The 24,624-nt window shown below is 56.7% G+C and overlaps 2 protein-coding genes across 2 annotated transcripts in view; one reads left to right on the forward strand and one right to left on the reverse strand.

Moving 5' to 3' along the window:
- The window catches only part of TMEM184B (transmembrane protein 184B), a 26,706-nt gene extending 16,987 nt beyond the window's left edge, over nucleotides 1–9,719 (forward strand). The window contains exons 3-8 of the mRNA XM_006890125.1: nucleotides 982–1,072; nucleotides 1,558–1,633; nucleotides 5,436–5,527; nucleotides 6,766–6,935; nucleotides 7,278–7,472; nucleotides 9,478–9,719. Coding sequence (XP_006890187.1) covers nucleotides 982–1,072; nucleotides 1,558–1,633; nucleotides 5,436–5,527; nucleotides 6,766–6,935; nucleotides 7,278–7,472; nucleotides 9,478–9,719 — 866 coding nt within the window. The remainder of the gene's footprint in view (nucleotides 1–981; nucleotides 1,073–1,557; nucleotides 1,634–5,435; nucleotides 5,528–6,765; nucleotides 6,936–7,277; nucleotides 7,473–9,477) is intronic.
- A 4,744-nt stretch (nucleotides 9,720–14,463) lies between these two features.
- On the reverse strand, nucleotides 14,464–15,457 carry MAFF (v-maf avian musculoaponeurotic fibrosarcoma oncogene homolog F). Its single transcript, XM_006890209.1, has 2 exons — nucleotides 15,422–15,457; nucleotides 14,464–14,916 (listed from the first exon to the last, which is right to left on the reverse strand). Exons 1-2 carry the CDS (start codon nucleotides 15,455–15,457, stop codon nucleotides 14,464–14,466), a joined length of 489 nt encoding a protein of 162 aa, XP_006890271.1.
- Nucleotides 15,458–24,624: the final 9,167 nt, after the last annotated feature.

Raw genomic sequence — 24,624 nt, forward strand, 5'->3', positions numbered from 1 at the left:
GGGCCTCAGTGCAGGGAGGAAGGCACATGAGAAAGCCTCCTGTGACTTACTAAAAAGCAACTCAAACTATTGCCATCAAATCGGAACTGACCCATAAGCTCCATACCCGCAGGCTGGGAATCACATGAGAGAAGAGTGCCTGTCTCTTACAGAGCACCTAGTGGATTTGAACTGCCTGCCTTTGGGTTGGCAGTACAACTCCTTACCCACTAGATCCCCAGCATTCCTTGGAAACTCTGTGGAACAATTCCACTCTGTCCACCGTGAATCAGTCAACTTGATAGTAAGGGAAAGAGAACACTGATGGCTTAGTGGTAAGGAGCTGCACTGCTGACCCAAAAGTACACGGTTCAAATCCACCAGCTGCTCTGTGGGAGAAAGATGAGCAGTCTCCTCCTGTACAATTTACTGCTTCTGAAAACCCGCTGGAATGTCAGCTGTGGGTCGGTTCCAACTTGACAGCACACAACAACAACAGCATAGCACATAAGTAGAAAAGGTGCCTCCAATGCATATGTAGATTGCAGTTGGTAATGGTAAAGCCAGGACCCAGATAACCACCACAGAATGCTACCCACTGCCCCCTCCCGGGAGGCCCCGCAGGACCATACATTCCACTTCCCACTGTTCGAATCCACCAGCTGCTCTGCGGGAGGACGGGCAGTCTGCTCCTGTGGGATTTACTGCCTCTGAAAACCTGCCGGAGGGTCAGCTGTGGGTTGGTTTCTTCCTGACAGCACACAACATCAAACCAGCATGTGGATGCGGTGTCCCTGATAATGAAATTTACTCAGTATCACTTAGCTTTGCTAACTTGCAAACAGAGTGTCAGTGGGCAGCTGCGGCTACTTCTTTGCAACAGTCCGTCCTCTCTGGTCACGCGTGGCTAGGTCGTGTCACTTGCACTGTCCTTTGGAAGCCCACCACTGGTTGTCACCATCTGCTCACCTGAGCGATTTCCTCTGGGTGTCCCCTTCACAGCTCTGGTCATCTATAACTTCCTGAGCCTATGCTATGAATATCTCGGAGGAGAGAGTTCCATCATGTCCGAGATCCGAGGGAAGCCCATTGAGTGAGTACAATGTCTCCCCGGAAACACGCACTCCACCCGGTGTCCTGGGCCTCACATTCTTTGTGCCGTCCTGGCGTCTGCTGCAGTCACAGACCACTTCTTGTTATGCCCTTGACCTGCTGTAACCTTCCCCATTTCCCGAGCAAGGCCGTTCATTCCGACCCTGGGCAGGGCCTTGCCGCCTCTTCCTCTTGGTCTCCTTCATATTGGCCTTAGTCCTCCCTGCCTCGGTCCGTTTCTCCCTCCTGCAGTTTTCACGTCCAGCCTCTTCTGAGCTGGTCCCTCCAGGGCCAGTGTAGCCCCGTGTCCCTCTAGTGGAAACATCGGCTAGGGCTCACCCTGGGGGTGGCAGTGGGCGCACAGCTGTCCCTGATGTGTTCCCATGCCCCTGCCTGGCTCTGGGGGAGTTTAGCCCTTTCCTGACCCCACCTTGCGTGAGTCCCAGTTCTCTGCTCACAGCCCCGTTTCTGCCCCATCTCTTCTAGGTCCAGCTGTATGTACGGTACTTGCTGCCTCTGGGGAAAGACTTACTCCATCGGATTCCTGCGGTTCTGCAAACAGGTGTGCACTTCCGGTCTGCTGAGTAGAGCAGCTGGGGTCCAGGGACGGGGGTCTGTCTCCACGAGCCGCAGCTGGGGGGTTGTGCTGCCTCTGGCCGGTGGATTTAGCAATGGGGACACATGGAGCTGGGAGGACCCACTGCAGAACTGCCCCAGGCCCCTCCTGTGGAGTTCCTGCTTAGTGCAAGGCCCCCCAGCCCTGCACCACTCCCCAGGCTGTTAGGATTTGCCAGCATTTGTACTCAGGGGCGGCCGTGGGGTCTTGTGAGGTTTTGGGCAGGATTAACTGGTCCAGACTCTGAGTTGATCCCTGAACCACAGTGTGTAAGTAAAACAGAGGAAGTGCGTGGGGATTCTAGAACCTCGATTTGAAAACTTCACATCAACTGTGGCTTGAGGGAAAGGAGGCCTTGTGTTTTAAAGGCTGCTGACAGAACAGGCCTGTGCAGGTGCTCTGGTCTCTCCGCCTGGACCGACAGTCCAGCAGCTCCCAGCTCCCTCTGCTGCCGCCCCTTCTGGTCTGGAGTTTCCCAGGTGGAGGCCTGTGGTGCTGCCAGGGAGTGATGGGCCTGGGTGTCTGACCTGCTGAACTTGATTTCTGGCTTCTCTTCTGTGTGTCCTTGGATATGTTACTTGACCTCCCTGTGTCAGTTATCTAGTGCTGTGACAGAGGTGTCACAGTGACAATGTTAGTCATCGGAAATGCATTCTGTCAGTTAGGAAGCCCGAAGTCTGCACTGAGAGCACCAGCTCGGGGGAGGGAGGTTTGTTCTCTGTCAGCTCTCGAGGAAGGTCCAGTCCCATCAGCTTCTGTGGCCCAGCATTCCTTCATGACTCTGAGGCTCCATCCTCCCCTGGGTCTCAGGAGCTTCTCAGCTCAGGGACTCCGGATGATGCTCCACCCCAGCCCTTAGTGCTCGGGGTTAGGACCCTATCCGTCGGCTCACTTCTCCTCTCACCTAGAAGATAAAAGGGTGATGCAGGCCAGACCCCAGGAAGCTCCCCTGACAGCACCTCAGGGCTGTGGCCTGCTTCTGCCTCAGTTAACACATTAAAAAGGCCTTGAGCCAGTGCCGACTCAGTGACCTGACCTCCCTGTGTTTCCAAGGCTGTAAATCTTCATGGGAGGAGACGTTTTTCTCCTTCAGAGCAGCTGGGGGATTCAAACTGCTGACCTTCTGGTTAGCAGCCCAGCAGGGCTCCTTCGTTAAACCTTGAGGTCAGGATGGACAGCACATCACAGATGGAGGATAAACACATCAGATCACATTGTGGGCGGACTGCCGTGTGCTGTCGTTATGTAACTGCCAAGCCACCGAGAGTCCTGGCCTAGCCAAGTGGGCATGCATTTTGAGAGGACACAGTTTAGCCCCTGAAACCTCAGTTTCTTCTTCAGTACAATGGGTCTAATGATGCTTGTCTCGTAGGACGGTTGTAAGGTTTGGTGATGTAATGCGTGGGAAGCCTTTAAACCGTGGCTCAGGCTGCATGTGGTTCAGAAAAGCAGGGGCTGAGGGTGTCACATCTAACCTGCCTGACCTTGGTCCCCACAGGGCCTCTGGCACCCCTCCAGCATCGCCTGTAGTCATGAGGATTGGGCTTGGCCTTTCTGCCGTCTCTTGGGGCTGGGCGCTCCTGGAGGGTTGGCTTGTCCCTACCTGGCCTATATCCTGCTCCCATCTCTGCTCCCCTGGGCGATTGCTGTCCACATCTCACCTCTGGAACTGCAGGGAAAGAGTTAAAGCTGTCCAGCGCCCAGGGTGGGGCGCGTGGGCCATTGTTTACGGAGATGGGGCCCAGTTCCCGCCCAGCTGTGACTCACTGCCTTGTTTGGTGATTATATTGTGCACCAAGTTTTGATCTCATGCTCACTAGCTCATGTCCTTGTGTAAATGATTCCCCAGCCCTGTGGGCTCAGGTGTTCTACTGTTGTACTTGGAGGTGGCAGGGAACAAAGAAGCCATTGCATCCCTTTCCTGGTGACACAGTAAGAGAGAACTCTGCTCCCCATAGCCTGGCCCCAGGGGCATAGAAACAGACCCTAGAAACCACGGCTGGCACCTGCCTCTCCTGGGGAGCCCATTAAATGTCAGTTCCCAGCTCAGCCAGCCCCACCCCGCAGCCCCAGTCCCAGTGGACTTCAGACCCAACACAAGACAGCAGGTGCAGGCTCCGGATCTGCCGACTGGGATGCCAGGCTGCCTCTGCTGCTTTTACTTTACTGCCTCAGTTTTCCTGTCAGTACTATGGAGCTGGTAACTAAAGTCACCAGCTGGTTGTGAGTGACCCGTGAGCCAGCCTAGGCAAGCCCCCCAGCCTCCTGCCATCAGCACAGGCTCACAGAAGGCAGCTGCTGCCTGCGTCCTGGTCCCAGGAAAGTGAGCGAGTCCAAGACTGTTGATTTCCACCCTCTCCCTTTTCCTCAGGAGCCCCAGTGGGGCAGTGGCTCTGTGCTCGACTGCCAGCCAAGAGCTCACTGGTTTCTGAAGGGACCAAGATGGGACAGTCTTCTCCCGTAAAGGTCACAGCCTTGGAAGCAAGTCAGTTCTGCTCTGTCCCGTAGGGCGTGAGTTGGCACTGGCTTGATGACAGGGAATTTGGTTTTTTCCTTTCCCTGAAGAGCATGGGACCCACTTACCTGAGAGGGGTGATGGCCCAGGCTCATTTGGTCGTGTCTGGCAGTGGTACCCTCCCAGCCCCATCACACCTTCTCCCTGTGTCCCCCACAGTACAGCCTGCTGCTGCAGATCCCAATTCAGGACAGAAACTCTGGAGTCCAGCAGGCTGCTTTCTCTGCCTCAGGGTGTCCGTCGAGTGCCCAGCAGCACCAGCCTGGCTTTAACAGGCATACCCTGCCGTGCTGTGAGCTTTGCAGATACTGTGGTTGTTTTACAGACGGGAAGTTTGCGGCGGCCCTGCTTTGCATACGTCTGCAAGCTTCATTTCTCCTGTGTCCTGTCTGCTCACTTGGCTTCTCTGTGCCCCGTCTTGGTGGTTCTCACTTTCTCAGTGTTGATGTGCCTATTATATGCCAGGGGGATCCAGTGTGACTTTGTGTGTTTCACTGCTGTGCTCACTTTATTTCAAGGGTCCAGAACCAAGCCCGTAGCATCCCCAGGACGTGCCTGAATTTTCTCGAAAGAATGGGATTCTTATGATTGTGGGGGCCTCAGGGAGTCCTTCGTTTACTAGGGCCACTGTAGGGTTTTGTGAAAACTGGGCTCAGTGGCTGAGCAAGCTTGTGGGGGTCTTTGTGGCCTGGGCAAAGGTGAGAGGCCCCCACGAAGACGCAGAGCTTGCCCGGCCATCTCACCGGTGAGGTCAGGAGACACTCAGTCCTGCAGCCAGGTCTCCACGAGCCTGGAATTGGAACCACTGTCTCACTGCCTCCTCTCCCCGTGCCCTGCTCATGAGGGGCATACCCAGCCCAGCGGGACCCCAGAGCACAGCGGTGGGGAGGAAGGGGAGAGGCTGAGGCTGTCCCCCGCCCGGCCCCATCTGTGCCCCATGACTAGTTCTTGAGGCAGGGTCCTGACGGTGCCCCATGTATGCACTGGCCCTGCCCGCCCTCCTGACCACGGCCAGCACCAGTCTGAGCTCCTTCCCCTTGTCTGTGCTGGGTCCTCAGGTCCCTGGGCCTTTGGAAGGGGCTGTCACACATTCTACTTCCCCCTTCAGATAGGGTCCCAGGGCTGCGGACACGGTGCCTTCCACCTCATGCCCTGGTACCCTGTGCCCCCAGTTGGCCAGAAGACAGCCAGGTTTCTGTGCCTGCTCTTGACCGCCGCCTTCTCCCCCAACAGGCCACCCTGCAGTTCTGTGTGGTGAAGCCTCTCATGGCCGTCAGCACGGTGGTCCTACAGGCGTTTGGCAAGTACCGGGACGGTGACTTTGAGTAAGCAGCTTTGTGGGCTCCAGGGGTGGGGACGAGGGCTGGTGCAGGCTGAGTGCCCGGTCCAGAGGCTGACACTTTCCCTGAGGGGAGGGCAGCAGTGACAGTGACCAGCCCTGCATGCACGACTTTGTGTGAAGGGTGAGCCCAGGCTTGGCCTCCCCAGGCCGCCCTGCAGACAGGCTGCAGCTTGGGGCCCTGGACTGGCCAAGCAGGGGCAGGGACCGGGACCACTCCCAAGGCAGGGGCCCTCTGGAGTTGCCCACACGTGTTTCATTTGAAGGTTAGGGACTGTTCCATGGAACCAGGGGCCTTTGTTTCAGACCATATGCTCACAAGCCCTTTGTCACACTCGCTGGCCTCACCCAGAAGCCCTGTCAGGGCACGTGAGTGATCTGAGGCTTCGAGAGGGGACATACGTGACTCCAAGTCAAGTAGCAGAGTTGAGCTCAGTGTTACTCTCTCTCTGTTGGCTGCACCCCATCCCTGCCCTCTAGCTTCCATGCCCGAGTGCACCATCAGAAGCCCCCACCCCTGCTGGGGTCCACAACCCCTCACTAGGAGCCCCCAGCCCCGCTAAGCTCTACACCCCTCACTAGGCGTCACCATCCCCGTCTGAGGTCCACACCCTTCACTGTGAACCCTCCATCCACCCACTGGGGTTCACATCCCACACTTGGAGTCCCCATTACCCCCAAAGAGCCCCCATCCACGCTGGGGTCTACACCCCTCACCTCTACATCCCCCCAAGAGTTCACATCCCCACCGAGGGACATGCATCACCGCAGTAAGAGTCCTCACCCCCCCAGGAGTCAGCCCAGGAGTCCTCATTCCCCTAAGAGCTCTTACCCTCACCAGGGGCCCACCCCACTAAGAGTCCCCATCCCCCATCAGGGCTTCACTCTTCACTAGGAGCCCCATCCCATCTAGGAGCCCACAATTCCCCCCAGGCGTTCCTCAGTGTTCCCCTGCCCCCACCCCCCGGAGCCCACAGCCCCCACAGGATCATGGGCACCGGAGCTACAGGCAGCATCAGCACGCCCGTGAGACACTGGGTCTGCGACTGTGCTGCCCACAGCCTTGCACCCCAAGCCCAGTATTCCGATGGCCCTGACCAGCCACTGCTTCCCTCCAGTGGCTCTGCTTGCACGATGCCACTGAGAGTCATGGAGGGCAGGCCTACTGCAGGGTGAAGCAGGGAGGCCCTGTCCCCCCATCAAGCACGCCCCCCATTCCTACAGCGTCACCAGTGGCTACCTGTACGTGACCATCATCTACAACATCTCCGTCAGCCTGGCCCTCTACGCCCTCTTCCTCTTTTACTTTGCCACCCGAGAACTGCTCAGCCCCTACAGCCCCGTCCTCAAGTTCTTCATGGTCAAGTCCGTCATCTTTCTCTCCTTCTGGCAAGGTGAGCCCCTCCCAGCCTGCCCTGCCTCCTGCTCTTCCTCCTTCTCACCATCCTGGCACCCGTGTGCCCTGGCTGTGCTGGTGGCACTGAGTGGTGGCTGCCTGGGGCTCTGTTCACTGACTCCTGTTGAATGCAAGGGAGGCTACAGGGCAGTACCCTGGATTTCCAGGGACCCCGCAGAGTCAGTGGCACTCTCTTTTGGAGACTGGTGGGGTCCCCTGGCAGCAGCCTCGGACCCCATGTCCATCCTCACAGGTTAGGCGGGCACTGAGGGGGCTGTGTTGAGGAAGGAGGTGTGGGAAGGGATCCAGCCTGAGGCCGTATGTCCACACTTGCCCCCAGGCATGCTCCTGGCCATTCTGGAGAAGTGTGGAGCCATCCCCAAGATACACTCGGCCCGAGTGTCAGTGGGCGAGGGCACTGTGGCCGCCGGCTACCAGGACTTCATCATCTGCGTGGAGATGTTCTTCGCAGCGCTGGCCCTGCGGCACGCCTTCACCTACAAGGTCTACGCCGACAAGAGGCTGGACGCGCAAGGTAGGAGCCGGGCCTGAGGGGCTGACCCCGTGGAGGACCCCACGAGCCTGCCCAGGCCCTCCTCTCCCGCGCTGGTACCACACACAGCTTAGACGCTGACCACAGCTTCCTCTTCTTTCAGATTTTCTCTTTTTTTGTTTAAATTTGATTACTTCTAAGAAACCAATGCAGAAACCTTTAACAGCTTTCTTTTTATACCTGCTGATCGTAAGCCCTGGCTGAGTGTTAGGATGCCCTGGAGAGTTTCTGAGAAGCCTCTGCCCGGGCTGCGCTCAGAGCTGTTGCTGGAACTGGGAGGGCGCAGCCTGTGCGACTGTGTCCTGAATGCTCCCCGGAGATTCGGGGGATTCTTCTGGGCAGGAACCTCTCAGGGGAGCGGCAGTGGGTGGTAAGGGCTGACCATGCAGGAGACACTGGCCTGTCCGAGACTCAGGAGGCAGGAGAGCCTGGGACGGGGACACTTGTGGTCTAACATATCCTCTCGGGGGCTTGAGGTGAGGGGCAGGGAGGCAGCATTGACCTGCAGAGATGTTGATACAGAAGCTCTCCCTGGTCTCTCTGCCTCTCAGCCACGGCCACCCCCTGACAGAGATGTCCACTTCGACAGAAGTCCCATCCCTTGACGGAGATCCTACCCCCTGACAGAGATCCCACCCCTGAGAGTGGTCACTCTTCTCACAGTGGACTCACCCCCTGTCAGAGGTCACACCCCTGACAGAAGTCACACTTCTGATGGCAATCCCACCTTGGGTTCGCAGCCAGCTGTGGACACCTGGCTGCGTGGTCTGCACCCGTAACCACTTCCTCCTAAGTCTCCTCGTCTGTAAAGTGCACCCAGAGGCCAGCGTGTGTGGCAGAGGCCTGGAGGCCTCCTCAAGGAGAACGGGGGGAGGGTGGAGAGGGGGTGTCTGACTGAGCCTGGTTGAACTTGGATTACATACAGTCAGGGTGTCTACTGCTTGATCTTTTCTCTCTTGAAAACCAAGTGTGAGACGAGACTCCAGGAATCAGCCCTCAGCTGGGGCTGCCTGGGTGTGGGGTGGACCTGGGAGGGGAGTGTCCGCTGCGGGCCTGCCTGGGGGATGTTGCTCATCAGTTCTCTCTTCTCTGTTTCCCCGGCTTCTCTCCTTGCACCCCTTACCCTGCCTTTATTTATTTTTTTTTGGCCTCGGGCAGTGCCAACATACGGCCCTTACGGTAGGTTCCACTCAGTGTGCATGTCTGTCGTGGTTCCTGTCACCAGCATGCTCCTTTCCCATACTCCTCTTGTGTCCCCTGCCATCACCCCACAACAGAGTCATCATCCTCCCTGCCCAGCCTGGGCCCCACAGGGTGGGAGAGCCCACATCTAGAGAGCTTGTCCGCTTGTGTCACTCATTGTCCTTGCTCAGAAGGGGACCGTTGTCCTGAAAGGGAGCCAGGGGCACGTCAGTGTGATTTCCCGAGCAGAGCACCCTTGGAGAGTCAGAGGCCTGGGCCATGGGGCACATCAGCTGGGAAATGGGGCCAGGGACCTTTCTGTGTCCACACAGCTGAAGGCTCACTCTGGTTCTGATGGAGCTGGATCCCTGTCCACTCCCTAGAGCAGATACAGTGCCTGCCAGAGCGGGTCAGCATGGGGGTGCCCCCTGGGAACAACCCCAGCACTGGGGATGCTGGGTGCTCCCATCCTCTCCCATCTTCCCCGCCTGCTGGGGCACATTGCTGCAGCTCACCAGTCTCCAGGTCCCCAGCCCCTCCCACCTCTCCCACCAAGAGTTGTCACCTCACCCCCTTTGATACTCAGGGCCACCCTTCAGGGCTCCTTGACTACACACCACTGCAGCCCCCCCAGCTAGAGGAGGCATTTCTTAGGCTGTTTTTCTTGTGTCCTGGAACCCGCTCCGTCCCAGGAACCCGACTTGGCCCAGGGCAGGATGACAAGGCCTCTGGGTGAGGGGTGGGTGGCTGGATGGGGAAGGACAGAGCCGCTCCCAGCCTCACCCCTGCCGCCTCCCACCCGCAGGCCGCTGTGCGCCCATGAAGAGCATCTCCAGCAGCCTCAAGGAGACCATGAACCCACACGACATAGTGCAGGACGCCATCCACAACTTCTCGCCCGCCTACCAGCAGTACACGCAGCAGTCCACCCTGGAGCCGGGCCCCACCTGGCGGGGTGGCGCCCAGGGCCTCTCACGTTCCCACAGCCTCAGCGGTGCCCGGGACAACGAGAAGACCCTGCTGCTAAGCTCGGACGATGAGTTCTAGCAGTGGACAGTGGGGGTCGCGGGGTCGGTGGTCAGGCCAGAAGATGGCCAGCTCAGCTTGAGCGATGCCCTTTAATTTATTGGACCAGAAACACATATCACTTCCAGAGGAAAAGGCCTGATGCTCTTTGCCTGGGAGAGCCAGGCTCCCCATGAGCCTTCAGGAATGCGCCCAAACGGGTCCCCCTGTACTGCCTCATGGGGTGCAAGACCCGAGAGCACCTCCCCTGCCCCACTGCTTGGCCTGTGGGGCTCACGCTGGGACCAGCAAAGACCAGGTCCAAATGCTTTGTGGACTTAGTGGCCACTGCCTTCCCAGGCCCGTCCCCCAGGTTACTGCCCTGCCCTCAGACCCCAACACTGAGGTCCTGGGGCCTTAGCTCCCACCCCTGCAGCTGTGCAATATTGAGGCCCAGTACTTCCCCGCCTGCTCCCCCCGCCCCAGGTCCAGTGCTGACCCACCCTCACCCGATGGGAGGGAGGAGAAAGCACGACCCTCAGTGGACCCCTGACCCATGCTGCAAGGATCAGAGCCAGACTCTGCAAGCCGTGGTCTGCTTGGGTAGTGCGCTGGTGCCTCGGGCCCCTGCTGTCTCTGTGGGGCCTCTCCAGGGAAGTGGGGTCCTCTCCCTGGCCTCCTCTTCCTCCCTGCTTCAGACAGCCAGCAGCCCAGTGCTCTCTCCCTTGGGGCCCTTTTTGACCTCATTCTGGGCACAGTCCTTCTTGGCTGCTCAGGGTCTGGCACGCCTCCCCAGGTGAGCTCTTGGCACCTCTGCTGTTGGTCTCCCAAGATCCATCCTTGTTGGTGGGCAGGTCCTCAACCTTGCATTTCAGGGTCACGTCCCCAGTAATACAGCCCTGGGAAGGGGTAGGGGGGCCTCCAGCCCCTGGCCCCAGACCCACACAGAGCCCACTGTCCTGCCCTGTCCAGCCCCACGCCCATCTCTTCTGTGCCTTAGTCACACATGAAAGCTTCCCTGTCCTGGGCCCCACTCTGCCCCTCACCCCACTGGGGGTAACTTGGACGATCAGGCCTCAGGAATGGCCAGGACCACCAGCCCCCTCTCTTTGCGCCCAGATGGGAAGAGTCATCTTTGCCTCTTCGTACCGGCAGGGCGGCCTGTCCTATGGGACCCTGAGGGCTGTGACAGGACAGCCTGGAGTGGGGGCAGCCTGTGGCACCAGGACATTGGAGCCTTGTTCTGTCGGTCACTCAGGAGCAAATGGGTGCCCTCCTGAGAGAGGTGACGAGGGGCACGGTGAGGGTACCATCCTGGGGTCTTCCTGGCTCTTGTGGCAAGACCTGCCCTTTGCAGGGTGTCCACGGGGCCATCCTGGGGGAGGTGATGGGCAGGTGCAGTCTCTAAGGACAAACCTCGACCTCTCTCCCTCTCGGCTTTTCCAAGTCCTGAAAGCCCCCGTTCTCTCCCAGGCCAAAGCGTGTGGCCCCCGGCATCTGCTCACGAGCAGGGTGGGTAGAGGACTCTGGGGCCGGAAGCCAGTGGTCCACGGGGGAGATGAGGCTGGTACCCCCTTCCTGGGATGCGTAACCTACCTTATCTTTTTTTTTTAATTGTTTTCCTGCTAGAGTAGCTCTTTGTACATAAAATCATACTTGAAAACTTAACTGTATGATGTATGAGAAGACAGAGCCCCTAGTTTTGTATCCGTGTATGACTGCCTTGAGGTCCACCAGAGAGCCGCTCTATTTTGGTCGCCATGACATTTTAAAATGTGTGACAAGTGAGCAAATACAGTGAGAGAGAAATGTCTATCTGAGAATATAGATTGTATGAAATCTCTCCTGCCTGCCTCCTGCTTCTCTTCCTGATTCGGCTCCGCCCGCACGGACATGGTAGGGGAGGGGTAATGGTTAGGGGCAGGGGCAGGGCCAGGCAAAAGGAGCCCCTAGTCCTTCCTGTGTGCCACATGCCGGCATGGCGGTCTCAGGCTCTCGTGGACCCTGGCCGTGCTCCGGCTGGCTTTGTCACAGGCCCCCCTCCCTCACTCCACCTGGCAAACTGCTGGTACTAGAAGTTGAGGGAACCCCCTCCCACAGGGATCTGTGACTGTGGAGAGGATTTCCCAGGATCCCCAGCCCTTCCAGGGGGCCAGGCTGAGGCGGCCGGGCAGGAGGCCACCGGGCCTGCCATGAGGCTTGATGCTTGGCTGTGCAGGGCCCCTGCCCACCGCCTCCGTGCCTCCAGGGGCCTGGCGGCTGCTGGCAAAAACCCTCAGGAATGCAGGCAGCGTGGGTGGGGAAATTCCCAGCCGCCTCAGCCCGGAGGTAAATATCCCAACTTGTTGCCCTTTCTGCCCGCCTGAGCTCAGCGTTTCAGGTCACTGAGCGGACTGGGAAAGCCCAGACCTGGCCTCTGAGGGGAACAGGCCTGTGGACAAGGCTGCCTGCCGTATGCTGTGCTGGTCTGTTACCTCACCTCACCTCACCTCTGGCAGCGTCCTTGTAAGGAAGCTCTATGTCTGACTTCCTGCAGTCCCCTCTGCACCATTGAGTCTGTTTTCAACTTGATGTAGATGGGCAGTCTCCTTCCCTACGATTAACTGTCTCTGAAAACCTGCTGGAGGATCAGTTTCAACTTGACAGTACACAACAACAACAACACAGTCTTTATGGAAGCAAATCACTAGGCCTTTCCTGTGGCGCCACTAGGTAGATTTGAACTGCCAACCTTTCGGCTAGTAGCCAATTTTCACACCACCAGGGTGAGCTGAGGCTTGCAGGTAAGTGCTGCTGAACGCATTTTGACTGAGTGGCCCCGTGGGACAGAGTAGAACTCCGTCATTCACTGTAATCCTCATGGGAGCAGTTTGTCACATCTGCCTCCAATGGAGCAGCTGAGGTTAGGAGAAGCCAAAGAAGTTGTTAAAGGCCACACGGGGAAAGCCGGACGTCCTGGGTTCTAATCCCAGTTTCTCTGACCCGTTGCCCCTGGAACTCTGCATTCTTTTGCAGGCTGCCCAGAAAGGCTAGCATATGGCTTTGAAATACCAGAGTTGGGGGCCTAGCACAAGACCCGGGCTGCCTGGTGGGCCAGCAGGATGAGCAAGCTGCCCTCCTCCCCTCCCTTTGCCTTCCAGAACATGGGGGAAAGATTTTCTGTTTGGCTGTAGAAAATCAAACGTTTATATGAAATTGCTTGAAAAGATTAGCCCAAAATCCAGGAATTTTCCTCAGAGCAGGACTGTTTAACTGGTGCTGAAGGGATGCCCTGGAAATTTAACCTCGAATTTTACCACCCTGGCCTGGCTGCCTTTTCTCTGACCCTGGCAACTGAACCAGTGGGCACAGATTTCGGTACTCTTTCCCCATTGTACTCCCCACCTTGAGCAGAGCTCATGACAAGAACGTGGTGACTTGCTCAGCAGAATGGGGCCAGCGTTCAGCTACCAGCAGGTCCTGGATGGAATCTAAAGCAAGCTCCATTTTTAGGACCCCCACTCAAGCCCCCTCCCCCACAAACATAGCCCAAAGACACACTTTTTTTTTCTCTGAAAAAAGAATTTGACTTTATTCAGAAAGTCTACAAAATACAGAAGGCAAAGAACACGCTCACTTGAAGTCAGAAAATAAATAAATTCTGGAGTTGGGCAATTTTTTTTTTTTTAGACTTTTGGTTCTGGTTATTGCCCAGCTCTCCCTAAATATAAGATAAAATGTGATTTATTTGCAGATATAAAATATAAATTCCAGCTCAGAATCACACTGCCACTTTCTGCAGGGAGTAGACGCCAGGGCTCTGGCTGGGAGAATAACTTAGATTCGTGCAATAAATAAACATGGGGGAGGGGGAGGGGATACAGTGTAGGGGGGATGGTTGGGGCTGGAATCCTCAGGAACATGGCAATCAGACAGTGGTTCCACCTTCACCCCACAGTGGACATTCACAGGGACGAGGTGGGCCATTCCCTTTTAAGGACCCTCCTTGTAATAGGACAACTGAATCTGCTCTCTTGTCCCCTTCACAGTGGTCACCTCCACAGTCATCCTTCTTGACTGGCCAGTGCTCTGGCTTTGGCTGTCTGGCCCAGCCCAGAGCCAGCCCCTCTCTTTCTGCTCTTCCATCTGTCTCACATCCTCTCTCCTTCTACTTCACATCTTTTTTTTTCAGCCCCTGTCCACTGTCCCCCTAAAAACCCCAGCTGGAATCTTGAGACAGCAGTGGGAAGACCAGCTTTCGGTCCTAGCTTAAGCACTAAGTGACACGTGGCCACGAGGACTGTCATACCCATCCGAAGCCTCAGTTTTCCTATCTGTTAACTGGGCTTCAGTCGGTGAAGTCTCTAACAACTCTTCCAACTTTGGAAAACCCAGCACCCTCCGTCCAAAGCACAGGTGGGGGCATCTTCTTCAGTGCATGTCCAGCCAGGCAGTCCCATCGCCAAGCTACCTTTGACCCTTGGGGTGGGAGTGAGATGCGCTGGCACAGTCTGAACCCAGAGTTTTCAAGAGGAAGGTGGCTCCTCCCCCTCGGGTCTTCTCTGAGCTAGTTCTGCATTTTGAACTCTGCCAGGGGACACGTCTATCCTCTATCCTGCCGAGGACACTTCTTCCCAGGGCTAATCAGTCCCAGCTCGGGCCCTGCCTGGGGAAAGCTGGTGGCTGCAGAGCAATGAGACCCGGGTCAGACGGCGATGAGGCACTTTGGAAGGGAGCGAGAGGGCGGGAAGGGTCCGAGGGGTGTGGCCTGGAGGGACAGGGCGGGGCCAAGCAGGTTCGCCAGGCACTAGGAGCAGGGGGCGGGGCCCGGGGCGGGCCCGGGGTCCGGGCCGGGGGCGGGAGCAGGGGCGGACTTGACAATGGTGATGACGCTGGCGGGAGCCACCAGCGCCGCGGGCCCGCGGGCGGCCGCCACGGAGCGCGCAAAGCCCTGCAGCGCCTCGCACTTGCCGCGCAGCGCGTCCAGCTCCAGGCGCATGGCGGCGTTCTCGCGTGCCAGCTTGTCCACCTCGCGCTCCAGCTCCGACTTCTGCTTCTGCAGCTCCTCCTTCTGGCACACGCGCTTTACCCGGCAGCTGGCCGCGTAGCCGCGGTTCTTGAGCGTGCGCCGCCGCTGCTTGAGCCGCGTCACCTCCTCGGCCGACAGCCCGCGCAGGTGGCGGTTGAGCTCGCGCACCGACAGCCCCATCAGCGCCTCGTCGGACAGATGCGGCGTGTTCTCACTCAGCTCGCGCTTGATCTGCGGGCAAACGCAGTGGATGCACGGGGAAACTGAGACTGGGGTCATTCCCTCCACCCCCAGCCTGGGGGTTGGAAGCCCTGAGCCTGGCGCGTCAGGTGCTGGGCTAGATCTCCAGCACCTCCTCCCCGCTTCACCATCTGGGTTCCATAACCCTGAAGGGGAGGAGGAAGGGGATAAAAGAGGAGGAGCCAGCCAAACAGGGCCGGAACACACTCAAGGGTCACGAAAGACCAGGCTAGGTCCGGCAGATGGGCAGATCGATCCTTGTCCTGGCCTGAGATTGAGAATTTAGTCTGGAAAGCCCCATGAGGTCCTGCAGCCCAGTGGGCGTTGTCTCAATGAGGAAGCAGGCCCAGAGAGGGAAGTGACCTGCCCAGGGGGCACACAGCCCAGTCTAGGGGGCCCCCTCCCCCGCATCAGGTGTTCTGAACCAGCATTTGAGTTTCCAGGAATTGAGGGGGAAGTTGGGATGCAAAGGCAGTGTGGGGGGCTACCTCCTTACCTTCAGAGCTTTGCTGGATAAGGGGTCCACAGACATGTTTGCGGAGGGGCCCCTTTGAGTTGCAACCCTAGGGAGAGAGGATGCCAAGGTCACTTTCCTTTTACTTAGAAATCCATACTGGTTTCCTTGGCCCTTCAAGGCACCTGCCTTTCTCAGAACTTATACCACCCAACTCCATCCCAACAGCCCAGCCAGGGTTCTCCTTGAATGCCTACCTCACCCCTGGGCCTTTGCACTTACTGTTCACATGACTTCTGTTCTCTTCCCTCTTATCTTCCTGTAATGACTCCTCATCATTTAGGTCTTTGCCCAATGACCACCTCCTCCAAGAGGTCTTCCCTGACTGGGCCATCCCTTCTGTTACATCATGTTACTGTTTTAATAGGAGGGGGTGTTCTTGAATATGTGAGCTGAGCTTGGCCTCTGGCCTCAGTTTCCCTGCTAGAACTTTAACCCCCTGTAGGGCTGTCCACCTAGCTCTTCTTTGGGTCTCGATGCCCTCATTTTACCTGGGCATATCACATGACCCTGCCAACCACCCTGACTGCTCAGAGCCACTATCTGGAGATTCTCAGAGAGCCCTCACCGTGCCCCAATCCCTCCATTCCATGCAGGCCCTGTAAAGTTCTTGATGTGCCCACACATCTGGGAGGGCCCCGTGGGTCTCACCTCTGGGTGACACAAGTCCTCAGCTCATCCTTTACACAAAAAGCTCAGGTGTCATCTCTCACCTAGACAAATACTCCCTCTGGCTCCCCATTTTCTGGACTCTAGACCCAGACACATGGCCCCCAGCCTGGTGCCCTGCCTCAGGCTCATCGTCAGCCGTTGCCACCTCCACTCTGCACGCCAGTCATCAGGAATTTCTTTCGGTTCCAGTTCCTCACACCCCTTGCCTATAAGCATCCATCTTCCCTCCCTAGCAGATTCCTTCTGTCCCTTCAAAGATGCCTCCTCCAGAAAGCCCTCCATGACCCCCAGGACATGATCGATACTTCCCACCCCAGCCCTGCTTCCCTTGTGTTGTAAGGCTGTGTCCTTGTCCCCCCACTGGGCAGGGATCAGAATGAGTCAACCCTGGGCTCACGCAGTCACCCAGCAGAGCCCCGGTGAGGGGTGGGTGAGTGGGTGTCGACTATGACACCAGGCTCTCCATGTTCTAACCCCAGCCTAGCTGAATACGTCAGAAAGAAGCAGCCCATCTCCAGATCCTCCCTTTCATGCTTCTGGCTTGGTGAGGGTGGTCCATAGGGGCCAGGAGACTGAGGGGGAGCAGACAGTCCCTTCCACATGACAGAGGCCCTGGTGGAGTACGGGAAATGGAGACAGGAACCTTGGTTTGAAAGTCAAGTCTAGGTTTAAGTTCCATCTCTGTTTCCTCTAGACTGTGTGCCAGCCACTTCATCTCTCTGGGCCTCTACCTTCCCATCTGTAGAATGGGAACAATGTCCCACAGGGTTTGGATGGAGAGAAGAGCTCGTATAGGTAGAAGTGAGAAGAATAGGCCCAGGGTAGGGCACTGGTATTAGTGTCCCTCTAGGGGACAGCCAGGTCTGTGGACAGTGCTGGGCTTTGCCCTGACTCACCATCTGCTGGCTTGCCCGGGTTACCGGGGGAACAGCAGGAACCAGCCATAAGGACCATCTGCCCACCTCCTCATGTTACCTAAGAGGAAATACTACTGGGAGGGGTGCACTGGCCTGGAGTTAGACAGTGGGGAGTGGCTGCCTCACCCCAAAGTGGGAGGAGTTCTGAGCATCTGGCAAGGCTTCAGAGCCCTTCACCACCCCCCTACCCCTGCCTCTCCAGAGAAGTCAATCAAGTAGCCCAGGGTCACACAGCCTGCAGGAGTGATCCGCATGCCTCCTCCCACCAGGGCCCCCTCTCTGGGCCCTATTTCCCCACCTCTGTGATGAGGAGGCAAAGTTCACCATCTCCAAGGTCACACCAGCTCTGAAGTGCCAAGATTTGTGTACAGCCTGCTTGTGATATGCAAATGATATGCAAATACCCAGGTCCCTCTTGGTCAGCTACTTGGGGAGCAGGTGCAGTTTCTACACAGAAACACCTGCTGGGGGAGGGGATGCCTCTCCCTGGGAGGCAGCACAGCCTGCTGGGTGCTGATGTAAACCAGGAGGCGTGAGTCCCCCACGCTAAACACTTCTCCCTTGGGGACCTTGGTGTCCTCACTTCTAAAGTGGAGTCAGCATGCTGAAGACATGTGATCACGAGGGGCCAGTCCCAGGAGAAGGACATCATGCTTGGAAAAGTGGAAGGTCAGCCAGAAAGAGGAAGACAGACCCTCAATGAGATGGGTTGTCACAGTGACTGCAACAGGCATGTGAGGCTGTGGGCACATGGCCAGGCAGGGCTACTACCTCTGCTGTCGACAGGGTCGCTGTGAGTCCCCACGCCATAGCACCTAACCCCACCAACAAAGTGAAGATGCACACAGTCCCGATGTCCACGCGGATTCAGCAGACACAGAACCACGCAGTGTGCCTACAGCTGCTGTTGTTGCTGTGTGCATCTGATCAGCATCAACTCAGAGCGGACTATCCAGGAGGGTCAGCTGTAAACTGTACAAGAAGAATCCCCATCCTTCTCCTGTGGAGTAGCTGGTGGATTTGAACTGTTTACCTTAGGATTGACAGTGCACCTCCTTTGCCTCTAGGTCACCAGAACTTCCCACAGAGTGACTAATATATAAAAATACAAGCAACTTAGATCAGGAGTGACCCATGGACCCCCACTCACTCCCAGTACAGAGATCACTAATTGATCACAGTACTTTTCCCACTAAGGCGGCAACACAGACCCTTCTCAGCACAACCCTGCTTTTCCTTGAGCTTGTACACGGGCTCAAAACCCTCAGCTCAGCGTTCTAGGACGGTCGACCCCAATCTGGAGAACGGTAGAAGGACCCATCTGTCTAGCTGGTTGTGACCCTAAGTACGTCCCAGGCCACGGGAAGTGCTGAACCTTCCCTTCCTTCCTGGGGCCCGTCTGCTGCAGCCTCAGTCCCCTGACTACACCCTGGACGTCAGCTGAGGCACCCATGTTTGCCCAGGAATGTTCTAGCTCAGCAAAGTTGGGCAGTCACAGAGCCAGCGTCCCAGGAAGGGGGAAGTCTGACAACCTCAGGCTCTTAGGCTCCAGCTCCAGCTAGGGGTCTGGGTTCCCTGCCATGCTGCCTCTGTCAGGCAGCTGACTGGAACTGGGGTATGGAAGGACCCCTTGTTCTGCAAACATGGCAACAAGCAGTTGTCTAGTGGTGGTGGCAGTGGTGGTCGTGGTGCAGGTGGGCTGGAAGCCAGGAGTCCAGAAGTCCAGGTGCCCCAGCTCAGGACTCTTCCTTCAATGTCAGCCTCGCCCTTCTTTTCCTTGTCACTGACAGACCAGTGGAGCTGACCTCCAGTGCAAGCAGGTTCCTAGCATTCTTGCAGGGACTTTTGAGAACCAGCTCTTTCTTGGGAAGATTGATAGCTGCCTTACTCAATCAGCAGCCACAGCCCCTCTGTCCCCGCCCCTCTTAGGCCATTCCAGTCCCTAGAACCACAGCTACCCAGCAGGCGGCCCACCCACTGGTATGGGGCTCTCTGGCTGCTTTTTGCTTGCTTTGTGAGGACAGAGGGAAAAAATGTGTTTTCCTGGGCCTTGGCAGCCAGCGCTGGTAGAACCTCCTCCCTCCTGGAAGGCAGAAAGGCTGGAAGAACACAGCAGGACTGGCTGGGAAGTCGGCACAGGGGGTCTCAGTCCTGATGTCACCACCTGGTGTGAGTTCAGATATGTACAGTCCCTTTCACCCAGCCTCAGTTTACCAACATGCCTAACCTCTGCTGAGCCTAAGGGGCTGTCCAGCGGGGACAGTCTGAGAGTTTAGAGCCAGAGCCTCAGATTGGAGTCCCAAATGGAAGTCTTGGGAGAAGGTGGAGGAAATCAGGGAAGGCTTCCTGGAGGTGGGGGCAGTCAGAGATCATCAGCTTTGACCATCTTCATCTTCATGACCAGGGTTCTCTTCCTTTTCTAGTTAGGACTATGATCACCTTCCTCACTGGTCTCAAGCCTTCAATTTTGCCTGTCCCCCTTTCCCCAGCTCGGTGCCCTTGAAAGCATGAATGGGATCATTACAGGTAGGATTCTGCAAACAAGGTCATGCTGTCTGTACCCATTTCAAAACCCTGTGTGACAACCACCCCTTTAGGGCATACATAGGGACCTCAATCCAGCCTCACCTTTCCCCTACTTCCCAGGAACCTCAGGTTAGCAGTGAATGAATGAATTGTCCACCAATTCTACTGTCCCTGTGCGTTTCACAGAAGGACAAGAGTGTGTGTGCGTGTGTGTGTGTGTGTGTGTGTGTGTGTGTCTGTAAAAGAAAGAATCCTTCCAAAGCCCAGAAAGATCTGCCTGTTTTGCAGAGGGCTGAACCCCGCAGCCCACATCCAGGCTCCCGGTACCCCTGAAGTTCCAGGCTGTTTTCTACAGGTGTCGGCCCTTCCGGGACGTGAGTCCAGCACACCCAGCACACATTCATTCACTCACGCAATCAGCTCGCACTGACAAAGCACCTACTGTGTGTCAGGCTTTGCAGGGCCCAGAAGGCCCATATACCACCTCTGTCCTCAGAGCTTCACTTCCACTCATCCCTCAGGTGGAGAACTCAGCTCGCTGGGCACCACGCCTGCCCTGCTCACGTAAGAAGCCTGTTATGTATTTAAAAACCAGTGCTCTCCAATCATCGCAGCTCTTTGTTCATCAACTCTACTAGCCTGAGGAGGTGAGAGTTTAGTGGAGCCTGGGACAACTTAATAGGAGGTTCATGCTTGGGAAAGTAGAGGGTCAGCAAAAAATGAGGAAGACCCTCAACCAGGTGGATAAGCCCAGTGACTGCCACAATGGGCCCCCGCACAGCGGATTGGGAGGGAGCAGTGCTTCCTTCTGTTGAACCTGGAATTGCTATGAGTTGGGACCGACTCCAGGCACTTAACAACAACAAACTTTCAGTGTGAACTTTCCATCTGAGCCAACGGCCACTTCCCCTCTTCCCGTGGCCCGGGCCCTCCACAGGGATGTTTCCTGCCCAGGTCTGAGGATGGCCTGCCTAGTTCCTGTGCTCCAGGCTGCAGCCTCCACCCTCTAATGAGCTCTCACATATTCTTGAGCACCCCCAGCTCCCCACCTACTCTCTCTACCACAGTTCCCCTTGGAAAGCAGGCTCCACGTCAAGGCACAAACTTCCCCCTTCTTACCCCCAACTTGCCGACCAGAATGTGCTTGGTGCCCATTGCTGCAGATGGGAACACTGAGACTCACAGCTGTGGCAGCAGTTATGACAGAGCTTAGAAATGATGGGCCCTCATCCCAGAGAGGTCACTTCCCATGATTCTACGGCCCTGTCTCTAGGTCAGCGAGAGCTAAACATGACAGAGGAATCCCCAGCCCTGTCCCCACCCCTCAGGCCACAAACTAAACAGGAGCTTTCAGCAGGACCCATGGATGGAGCAGGGTGAGGAGGGGAGGAATTCCTGGGTGGTTCCTCCTAGCTTGGGAGCTGGGCCAGGGCCCCTGATGGCAGCATACGTTACTAGTCAGGGCTGCTGACCTAAATGTCAGCAGTTCAAATCAACCCATTTTTTCCACAGAAGAGAGATAAGGCAATCTCCTTCCCAAAAGATTTAAAGCCTCCGAACAAATGGGGGATCGCCATGTTTGGCAAACAATCTTGACAGCCTGGAGGTTGGTTTTGGTTTTAGTAGCCAGAAGTGTGCACTTTGAGATATGCTTTGGAAATGTTACAGCCTTGAAAAGTACCATTTTACTCAAGTTGTTGTTGATTGCTGTTGAGTCGAGCACGACTCATAACAACCCCATGAACGAAAGGCTTAATTAACAGCCTTTCTATAACAATCGACATTTATCGAAGTTCATAGAGTTTCCAGAGGCATTTTACTCAAGGGAGGCAACGAATAACGAGGGGAAGGAGGGGCCCAGGTCTTTGGCCCCACCCCTTACACATTAACCTCTTGTGTACCAGACCCTCCCTTCCCTTATCCTGCCAGGCCCGGGTGGGGATTCTGCTCTGGGTCAGACGGCCGGCACAGGTCTGTCAACCAGCTCCTCAGGTCGAGCTGTCAGAGTCTAACCAGTAACCACTTGTGAACTGGAACTAGCTCCTACCCTCCTTGGTTCTCACCCCGCCTCGCCCCTGCAGGTGCAGCCGCGGGAGCCCCGGAACCACTCAAGGAGTTCTGCATGAGGCGCTCAGAGAGGAAGTCAGGGACATGCTCTCCACCCCCATCTTTGCGGTGGGCTTTCTGGTCCTTCCTGTTTCTCCAGAGACTACGGGATGGGCAGCCTTGCGACTAAGAGAGTCTCGAGGACCCGGCTTCTGAAAACTTGGGGACAAGGATCAAGGTTCTAACCTACATTGTTGCTAGATCCATCAGGATACTGGGGCGAGGTCTGGCCCCACTCACTCCGCCTCCAACTGTGCCGGGCGGTGTCTTTGATACCTCGCCCCACCCAATGGCAGCAGGCGCCAGCACTGGGCGGAGGACAAATGCGCGCGGTCACAAGGCGGTGGCGCAGGAAACTCTGGAGAGAGCAGGGGGCCCCGGCTGCCGCCGGCTGGTAGGAAAGGGGCGGCCGTGTGACCACCAAAGGCGCCGCTTCCTTTGCCCTGGTCCTCATTCCGCATTTACTTGTACAGACACCCCAGGGCAGAATCTCTTCGTGATACACAATTTGGGGACACAGGTCCCAAAGCCTTCACGGTCAGGGAGTACACACAAACACACACACCCCCCATAAACAAGGGACACAGGTCCCAGAGCTTTCACAGTCAGGGAGTACGCACACACACTGCCCCATAAACAGGGGACACTGTGTGCGCGGACACACACACACAGAGTACACGCACGCGCGCACACACACAGGGTGCACTGCGCACACGCCCCGGGCAGGATACCAGGACGCGCGCCAGGGAACACACGCCCGCGCGCCCCGGGACGTAAACAAACCGCGCACGCACGGCGGCGGGCACCCGGCCAGAGCTGCTCTTCCAGAGTCACGTCTGTGCGCACCGCCCTCGCCCCGCCTGGCGGACCCCAAGCTCCCAAGCCTCGCACCCGGTAGCCCCCTCCCGCTCCGCCTCTTGGCACCCCAGCTCCGCGCCCCGAAAGGGGCCTCACTTCCACCCTCCACGCCTCACCGGCCTTGTCCTCTGCTACCCTCCCCACCCTGGAGCCGGAAACGGACACTAGGACTCCGAGCCCCGGTCCTGGCACATCTCCGGGTATGGAGACCCTCCTGGCCAGGGCCCCGCGCCCGCCCCACCCGGGCCGGTCCCTTTACCGGCGGCTCTCGATGCTCTCTGCCTGGCGTTCCCGAGTGCGGTTCCCTCCGCTGTCCCGCTCGGTCCCCGCCCGCGCTCTGGCCGGTCTCCCCTCCGGTGCCGATCGCGGATGGCTCGGGGTCGGGCTTCCCGGAGTGCCGCGCCGCGTTCTGTTGTGGGGCTGGCGGTGCGGAGGGCTTCGGCTGAGTCGAGTTGTACGGCGAGCTTCCCGGAATTACTCACTCACAGGATTCCTTTCATTCATAAAAACTCAGTCATGCGCTGACGTCACCTCCCCGGGAGCTGGCCCCGCCCCTGGCCCCGCCCCGCCCCGCCCCCGGGCCCTAGGACACCCTGGGCGGTCTGGAGTCTCATTCCCAATCCCAGCGCCCGCTGGGTGCGTTCGCGTGACACCTCGCGAGAGCCGCGTGGGTGGCAGTGTCGTTTGCCCCATTTAAGAATCCACTGTCCCATCTCCCTTCTTTGGACATACACTCCTTGATGATCTCATGCAGTCCCGTGGTTTTAAATGCCATCTATATATCCGCTGGTGGCCTAGTGGTAAGAAGCTGCGCTGCAATCTCCCAAGGCAAGCGGCTTGGATCCACCAGTTGCTGTATGAGTGAAAAATAGGCAATTTCCTCCCAAGTGATTTACAGTAGCCTCTAAAAACCCGCTGGAGGGTCAGCTATGCATAGGTACCGACTCAGTGGCACACAACAGTCCGTCCATGAATCCTGGGTTTGTATTTCCAGAGTGAAGAGCTTCCCTGAGTTCCATATTCAGCTGCCCACCCACTGCCTGCCTTGTCAAGCATGTTTAATGCAAACTAACGCAAACTGCAAACAACGCGGCAGAAATCCAACTCCATCAGCCGTCAACCATGCTCCTCACAGCCCTCAGCTGCTGAATGAAGTCCTCTCCATCCTCTGTCCCCACTCCGCACATCTTAAGGCCAACTAGTTCTACCCCTAACATGTACCCTTGAATCTGACCTACCTAACACCTGCAGGTCTCCGGCTTGGTCTGACACCATCAACTTGGCGTGGACAAAGGCCACAGCCTGAAGACACCCTTCTTGCTTTTTTACTTCAAGGCTTTTATAACACCATTCCGTGTTCTCAAAACAAAGATCAGATATTACCACCTGACTTCCACCATCAGGCTTGACACCTTCAATGGTTTCCTTTTACACTTAGAATATAAACGATGCATCTCTCCCTGGCACAACAAAAATAAAAAACACCAAACCCTCTCAAAAGGCGAGTTTGTAAAGATTTGATCGTCTGACTGTCGTGTCATTGTGATCCCAGATGTTCCAGAGAAGAACTATGCCTCACTTGGGCCCACGATAAATGTGAGAGATGTCTTCTATGCTTGGGAACCCTTCTAAAAGAAATTACATGGGGAACAAAAAGGGTACAACTTAGAAAAATTCTCCCTTTCTTCTACATTTCTTCCAATAGCTAGAACACCATCGCCCCATGAGCCCCTGCAGGTGATACTGGTATAATAATATTCACCTTGTTTTACTGCATAGGACAAGAGCCTCCCCACACTGTCAAGAGTTTTGTGTGGATCTCTGGTCACTTGCAAGGCTGTCTTCCTCGACTTAGTGTCATTTGATTTACAACCCTCAGATAGCTCTAGACTACTGATATGGACCTTCTCTATCAATTATTACAATAGATGTAGTCAATCAGATTCCTATACAGCCCGTCAGGTGAAGTCCATAGGAAAAATAAAGTGTGACACCTGGCCCCTTTGACCACTAGGCCCCTTTCTCCTCCATCTTGCCCCTCCCTCCCCCTTCCCCCTTCTCTTCCCCAATCTCTCCCCATTCCCTTCCTCCCCCTTTCTCTTCCTC

This window comes from Elephantulus edwardii, unplaced genomic scaffold, assembly GCF_000299155.1.
Source record: "Elephantulus edwardii isolate Elephantulus edwardi_28Jun2011 unplaced genomic scaffold, EleEdw1.0 scaffold00086, whole genome shotgun sequence".
In the NCBI taxonomy this organism is placed as follows: Eukaryota; Metazoa; Chordata; class Mammalia; order Macroscelidea; family Macroscelididae; genus Elephantulus; species Elephantulus edwardii.